The following is an 8,343-nucleotide window of genomic DNA, read 5'->3' as shown; positions in this document are numbered from 1 at the left end:
GTTGTAAACAACTCTCAGCTACTACCACACTAAATTTTAGCTCAGTATAAAAAATATTAGACATTTTTGTGTTGGTTACAGTTGAATAACAGTGGCTTTCACTTTGGATAAACCTTGGTTAAAAATTAGCTTAAAACACTATATTCAAGATCAATCAAATACAACGCTCAAATTCTAGTTTTAGAGTGTCGGAATGGCCAAATCATTAAAGTCTGCTGAAATATTTGCAGTGCGTCAGATATCTTCTATCTGAACTAATCAACCCTGCAGCCATAAATACCGTGTGGCTCAGGATAAGCCTGCAAACAACTCAATCATGCGCTTCCTGTTTTTGAGCACGTAGCCACTGACCTCAGGAGGAGGAGCACAGGATGTGCTCCAAGTGGAAGATACACAGATTTCCTAGACAGCTCTAATTGAGACACATGTTGCTGGGAGCAGATAAGTTGCATCTGTTGTGCAACTGGAGGAACATTGTGTTGTTTTTTCCTGTAAGAACAACAGAAAGGCTGCCTCTCTTCTGCAGCTGAGACCAACATCATCTCTTTGTGATGTGTTTCTTTTCATAATCATCCACTGCTGAGGACAAAAGAGCAATATTGTCTTGTGTGTGTGTGTTGGGGCGGGGGTCTGGTATCAAAACATCTCATGAACTACTGGACATATATTAATGAAACTTGCAGGAGATAATCATTAGATATGATCTACAACTGCACATCTGCAAGGCTAAGTAACCTTAGAAAACCACAAAGATCTCTATCACAGTCTGTTCAACAGATATTGACCTAAAATTTGATGTGGTAGTAGGTGAGAGTCCTAAACAATCTATCTTTTGAGCACTAATAGGTCACACAGAATATTTGTTTAAAATTTTGCCATTAACTATTTGCAGTCAACTCTGGCTGTCTGTTAGCAAACTATCTTATGAAACAGTTGATGGATTTTATTGAAAATTTCTGGAAATTGACAAGGCTCTGCTCGACTGGATTCAGCACAGGCAGACAATGACAAAGTTTAAAGATCTTTATTAAAGCCGCTAAGCTAACGGGAACGCTAGTTCCAGGAGAAGCACTCTCTTCGTGGTTCGGGAGCAGGACAGAGGCAGGTAAGACCGCTGGGGACTGTGAGCAGAGATGGTCAGCAAAGGGCTTTGGTGAGAGGGAGAGTCCAGGGACAGGCGAGGGGTCAGAGCCAGGAGATCAAACGATCGCAGCCAAATCCAAAAGGGTACGAACCAGTAGATGTAGTCTAGAGAGCGGAAGCGAGGTCAGTATCCATGAGTCTGAGTCTGTGAAAGTGTCAGGCAAGGAGCAGGCAAAGATCTAGAGTCGAGAGTCAGGCAAGGGTCCATAATCGTGGAAGCAAGCATGAACTGTGACAAAGCGCTGGACATCTACTTGGATAAACTGTTCAATAATCTGGCAATGAGTGAGAGGTGAGCTTTAATACTGACTGGAACAGGTGAAGATGATTGCAGTGATTGTTATGGCTCGGAGTCCGGGGGCGCGGCATGAGCGGTGAGGCTGTGGAAAGTTACTGAAAGGCTGAGACATGGAATCAGGAGGCATGGCAGGAGCAGTGGAACTGTGACAGAAATAATCATTGAATGTACATCTACAACTGATTACGTTTAGCTAATTCAAGATGCCTGCAATAGCCAACCGTCTTTAAACAACAATAAATTGGCTATATTTCAGTCAGTTTTGCAGATATTGAGCTACAATTTGGTGTGGTAGTAGCCAAGAGTCATTCAGACTGCACACTCCAAGTGCTATTCATTGTAAAACATCTTTGCCTAAACTTTTGACATTAACTGTTAGAGTCAACTTTTTGTGTGTTAGCAAAATATCTCATGAACCACTTGGTGGATTTTAAAGCAACTTTCAGGAAGTAATCATTGGATGGATATATACAACTGATTAGGTTTAGGAATCAATCTTATTCAAAATGTCCACCAAATATTATCATTTTTAACCAACAGAAAAATTGCAATAACTTGGTCAAATTATGTTAATATTAAGCTACAGTTTGATGTGGTTGTAGCTGAGAGTCAACATATACTATAGCACCACTCAAGATCTTGCAATAAAATTATATAAAGTCATTTACAAGCTTTAACCAAATTGACTATACTTTTTGATTATAAAATGATCTTATTTTTAAACCCTGGCAGGAATGGAGGCAGGCAATATGCATTCCTTCAAGGAATTGCTTTGATTTTTTTATTTTTTTGGCAGGCACTTTCACATTTACAGTCTTTCCATCTTTGTCTGAATTTGGCTGGACAGCAGGAGTCAACTAATAACCAAAGTTTCATCAACTTTTGATGTCCCGATTAAAAATAACCTCGCCTACGCTCTCCACCTCTCTATAGTGTCACTATCATGCCTTTGGTCACAAGATTTCTCCCCAATCACTGGATTGTTTCATAATGCAGCGGTTCCAATCGCCTACTGAATGAGAAGTGAGACTGCTTTTCAACGTGTCAAGAAGTTGCTAAATCCGTCTTTCATCACTCCAAATGTCTGGCTGAATGCCTGACCAGGGATTTATTTATTCTCAGTTCTGTTTGTTTTGTAAATGAACCGGGTATGGTCTGCCCAGATGTCTTCAGCTTTTTCCCCTCCTTCGACATGCAGGCTTGAGACCACAGACTCGATAAGATTTGATCAACAGGAGCCAGATTTGGGAGGATGTTGTTTATTTGATGTTGCTCAACACAAATGAGTGTCATTAAATTGTACAACCACAGTCCTGAAAAAGTTGGGACTTTGTGAAAAATGGAAATAAAAGCAGAATGCATGGATTTGAAAATCTCACAAACCCGTACTTTATTAGTAAAACACATCGTATAGTAAACATATCAAATGTTTAAATTAAAAAATAGTACATTTTGGGGGAAAAGAATAGAGGGTAATTTTGAATGTTATGGCAGCAACACATCTCAAATAAGTTGAGACAGAGGCAACAAAAAACTGTAAAAGTAAGTGGTACGAATAGGAAATAGCTGGAGGAGTATATTGGCAACAAATTTAGGTTAACTAGCAACAGGTCAGTCAGAGGACTGGGGATGAAAAGAAGAAAACATTTTAGAGAAGCTGAACCTCTCAGAAGTAAATGTGGGCAGAGGCTCACCAATCTGAAAAGAACTACATCTAAAAATAGTGGAACAATGTCAGAATAATGTTCCTCAGTGGAAAACTGAGAATACTTTGAATATCCCATCATCTACAGTTCTTGATATCATCAAAATATTTCAAGAACTTGGAGAAATCTCTGAGCACCAAGGGAAGGCTGAAAGTCAACATTGGATGTCTGTGATCTTTGGGCCCTCAGGGGCCACTACATTAAAAACAGGTCTGATTCTGTTCTGGACATCACTGCATGGACTCAGGAACACTTCCAAGAATCATTGTCTATAAACACTGGCCATCATGACATCCACAAATACTGCTTAAAGCTCTATCATGCAAAGAAGAAGCTAGATGTGAACACCATCCAGAAATACTGCTGTCTTCTCTGGGCCAAAGCTCATGTCAAATGGACTGAGGCAAAGTAGAAAACTGTTATGTGGTTAGATAAATAGAAATCTGAAATTCTCTTAGGAAACCACAAACACCATGTCCTCTGTACTAAAGAGAAGAGGAAACCATCAGGCATGTTATGAGAGCACAATTCAAAAGCCTGCCTCTCTGATGGTATGGGGGTGCATTGGTGCCTCTGTTATAGACAGCTTATACATCTGGAAAGGCACCATCAATGCAGAAAAGCTTAAACAGGTTTTAGAACAACATGTGTTCGCATCTAGCAACTGGACTATTGAGCAGCTAGAATTCTACATCAGATAAGAATGGGACAACATTCCCCTCCAAAACCTCCAGCAGCTGCTCTCCTCAGTTTCCTGGCATTTATGGACTGTTGTTAAAAGAAGAGAGGATGTTTCTCAATGGGAATTTTTTCATAACTGAAGTACAAATAGAGATGTATTGAGGATCATGTCTAAATGCTTAGGAAGTGTTTTCTCTCAGTTTGGGATCCTTTGTTCCTTTCTGTTGCACATTAGCTGGTTATTACCAGCAGGTTACACATTATAAAGTCTAGTTAATGAGGCTGGAGTGTTTAACTTGTGAGTGAGTGAGTCAACGCTGATCAAAGGCAAGCCAAAATGTTTCCTAATGGCACATTTAGGAACAACCTCTGCAAACCACAGTGATGAAGAAACTATAATGCTTAATAATAATAATAATAATAATAATAATAATAATAATAATAATAATAATAATAATAAGCTCTAGAATTCTTTGAAGGAATGAATATTGCCTATCACCTTTAATGCAAGAGTTGTAACAAAATAGTTTCATGTTGAGAAAGGCTGGCCTTTAAATCAAACCTTAAAAGAAAAAAAAAAAAACGTAATGCAGAATTTGATGCAATAACCCAAGATCAGGTGCAATCTGTTAGCACTCAGAAAAAGAGTTGATTAACTGCAAAAGTTAATCAGTTAACTTTTAAACAATAATAAACACTTCAGGAGATCATTTATATCCTTTGTTCTTTTGTGTTAACAGGTAATCTGGAAAGTGTAAATAATTTGCAAATTATGAACATTCTTTCATTTGTTATATCAGTTTTCAATACACTACAGTTTTTTGTAGCATTTGTTGATTATGATTTACTGTTTAGTTTTATTATTGCTAGATATTGTTTCAAGTTTATGTCTTATAGTCACCATTATTTATGAGTTTTTCACAGTTATTTTATTATCTGCAGCTGTGGCAATACATTTTCTCCAAAGAGATCAATAAAGTATCTATCTATCTTTTTTAGATTTAATTTTTTTTTTAGAATTAACTCTTATCTTTCATTTGAAGCTAAAATAAACACTAGTATGGGTTCTTTTTTCTATTAGGTTAGAGTCTTTTCATAGTGTTCACTACGGACATCAGAGTTCATCACAAACCTTAACACTGGGGCTCTTCGCTCTTTCTGTTTCTCTGTTGTTCTTACAGGAAAAAATTTGGCACATACTAATTTCTGAAGTTATTGTAGTTTTTCTTCATTCATATATACAAACCTACTTTTTTTTTTTTTTTTTAAAAAGCACAGAACTGTTTGTTTACATCACTTATTCCATTTGAATGTACAAGTGCTCTTACTCTGAGCAATAAAGATTGAGTGAGATCTTTAGGACTTTAGGAAAAACCTTTGGAGTCAACCCTGTCTGTCTGTTAGTTTGAAATAAGATGTCCAAGTAATTATTGAACATCTACAACTGATTAACTTTTCAGTCAACCTGATTCATCTTAGCTAACACAAAAATGACTAAACCTTTACAGATGTTTTGCCTAAAACTCTGGCAGTAACTAGTGTAGTGAACCCTGTCTGTTAGCAAAATATCTCATAAGCCATTGGATGGATGCTAATAAAACTCTCAGAAAGTAATCATTCAAAGTAAATCTATGACTGATTAGCCTTTACAGTCAATCTACTTTAAGGTGGCCACCACAGCTAAATAACCTTAGCATTAACAAATTATGTGAGATGTGTTTATTAAAATATTGACATACAAGGCAGGAGATATGCATTCCTTCATACAATATCACTTTTAAATTGTTGTGGTAATGACCTTTTAAATCTCAAGGGTCTTTAATCATTAAAATTATTATTATCAACAACAACAACAATAATAATAATAATAATAATACTAATAATAATAATAATAATAATAATAATAATAATAATAACTAGATTAATGTCATTTTTTGTAAAAAATGCAGTGTGCATTCAGATTGCCAAATTTGCTGAAGAAGCTGAAATTGAGTTGGTAAAGATAAAATAAGCAAAACGCTAGCTAAAACTAGTCAAACACTAGCTAATAACTAAAAGTTGTTAAAGTCTTAATTACAAGTTAAGAGTAGTTACATGTTAGATAAAAGCAGTAAAAGTAAAAGGTTAGCTAAAAGCTAAAAGTATCAAAAGGCTATCTCAAAGTTGAATGTAACAAAAGGCTGGCTAAAAGCTACATGCAGCAAAAAGCTAGTTTAACAATAATAGCATGAAAAAGAATAGCTAGAAGCTTCAAGTAGCAAAAGGTTAGTAAAGCAAGAAGCTAAAAGTAGTAGAACAGTAAAACCTAAAAGTAGCAAAGGGCTAGCTGGAAGCTAAAAATAGCAAAAGGCTGGCTAAAAGGAGCAAAGGGCTAGCTCAAAGGTAAAAGTAGCAGCAAAAACCAGAACAGTAGCTACAAACTACAATGAGCAAGTACCCTGTGGCAGAATTAAAAAAGACCAATGTTTTTGAAGGAATTGAAGAAATGTCAGTGTATTTCTATAGGTAAAGTATTTTTTGAATTAAGTTAAATCTTTTAAAAAGTATAAAAACAACAGACACCCACACACACCCAAAATACATGACACCCATCTCCTGAATGAGTTGAATGTTTTGATATCAATGAGCAAAAAAGATGAATTAGCATTTACACAAAAATAAATAATAAAAGTCTGATAAACGGGGACCTTTTTATCAACAAAGGAATTTGTTGCACAGATTATTGCTCACCTCTGAAAATTTACCTCCATTCAGTTCAATTCAAAAATACCTCATGAAGCCTAAAGGGAAATTAGATGTTGTTGTAACTCATCCTTGTCTGTTATTGTAAAGCTTCTGTCATCCACATTTTGTTGTGTGAGGGTGCAAAAGTATGCTGTTTTAACATATCTACAGAAAAAATAAGTTTAAATAAATCAGAGCAGAGGATTTAAATCATTTCCCAAAACCCCTATTGTTTTGTTGTTGTTGGGATGCTTACCTGCTTAATCATTATACCAAGCAGGAGCGCTGTGATTGGCTGTCGGCAGACTGACGTCACGCTCAGTTGTTGAGCCATAAAAAAGAAAAAAAAATCTCATTCGCTCTCAGACCGTGTGTCTTTCTACAAGCTCAGGAAAAAGCTGTAAAGTTTTCGCCTGTAACTCAGTGAACCGATGACAGAAAGCGGCTGACGGACAGATTTAAACTTGGACCTGTGTTTCTGAGACCTTTTTCATTCCGAGTTAGTGTTTTTAAGACATTTTAAAGCTGGTCGTTTTTAACGCCGTTGGGATTTGAGTCTCATCTCGAAGTTCCCAAGATGAACTTTGGCTTGATGGTCGGGGAACTTTATGTAAGTAAACACGGCAGTAACTCCCTGTTGATTTAATTTACTATCTGTGCGTTTTTATTCCTACTTTCTGAAGCTCATTTAATGCTGATAATGTTATATTTGTTTTAAAAAAGTGGTCAGAAGTTGAGTGTTTTTCCTAAAAAAGACGTCAGACGCTGGTTGTGTTTTTTGAGCTGAAATCACAGCAGGCAGGCTTGTGAAGTTGTGTGAGAAGATGGAACAAGCCTCTTCATTGTCCCACTGGAGTTCACACACAGGAAGCAACCATGTGTGTTGTTGCTGTTGATTTGAGTGTTTATTTCTGTACATATCTGAGTCATTTAACCTCCTCGGCTCTTGTTTCTGGGTTCAGGACATGTGCTGCATCAGTCACCTCTCTCTCTCTCTTTCTTTCTCTCTCTCTCTCTCTCTCTCTCTCTCTCTCTCTCTCTCTCTCTCTCTCTCTCTCTGCACTGTTCCAGCCACCATCTGTGTTGGACATCATGTGGTCAAAGTGTGCAGACATGCAGCATATTGATGGCTCTGTCACTGCGGATATAACAGCCTTTATAAGCCCTAATAACACTGCTGGGGAGAGGCAAGCTTCAGCTAAGAGTGTGTGCAGACTGAACTAAAATCAGTGAAAGACAGAAAACCTCGTAGCTGTTTTTCCAGGAAGGTTTACTCCTCTCAGACCTTCACAGAGACGTCTTTTTATTTCAGACCCCCCCCCCACCCACCACCACACACACACACACACACACATCCCTGTTGTTTTTTCCAACTCCACAGCTGGACACTGTAAAGTCACTGTCAGGTCTGAGTGTGTGACATGGTGCTTTTGACTTTGGTGATGATGTTATGGCCCGTGTGTGTGTGCATCTATGCGTGTGTTTGTTTGTCTGTTAGCAAAATATCTCATGAACCAGGAAATACTCATTGCATGTACATCTACAGCTGGAGTCTACCCGATTCAGGATGGCTATTGAATCCAGGCGACTTTAAAGAACACAAAAATGATCGTTACTCAAGTCAGTTTTACAGATTTTAACCTAAAATCTAGCGTGGTGGTAGCTGAGACTGATCCCCAACACATATTCTGAGCACTAAACCGCACATTCTTTGTTTAAAGTTTTGCCATTAACTATTTGGAGTAAAAACTGTGTGCCTGTCAGCCAAAGATCGCTTGAACCTTCATGGAT

General features: G+C 37.4%; 1 protein-coding gene across 1 annotated transcript in view; it reads left to right on the top strand.

Annotated features, from left to right (window-relative positions):
* Window positions 1-6,902: 6,902 nt before the first annotated feature.
* tnfrsfa (tumor necrosis factor receptor superfamily, member a) overlaps window positions 6,903-8,343 on the top strand; it is a 30,363-nt gene continuing 28,922 nt past the window's right edge. Inside the window, exon 1 of the mRNA XM_017427572.3 lies at window positions 6,903-7,162. Coding sequence (XP_017283061.1) covers window positions 7,130-7,162 — 33 coding nt within the window. The 5' untranslated portion in view covers window positions 6,903-7,129. The remainder of the gene's footprint in view (window positions 7,163-8,343) is intronic.

The sequence above is a fragment of the Kryptolebias marmoratus genome, linkage group LG14 (genome assembly GCF_001649575.2).
Source record: "Kryptolebias marmoratus isolate JLee-2015 linkage group LG14, ASM164957v2, whole genome shotgun sequence".
NCBI classification, from domain to species: Eukaryota; Metazoa; Chordata; class Actinopteri; order Cyprinodontiformes; family Rivulidae; genus Kryptolebias; species Kryptolebias marmoratus.
This window is presented reverse-complemented; position numbering and strand designations above follow the sequence as displayed.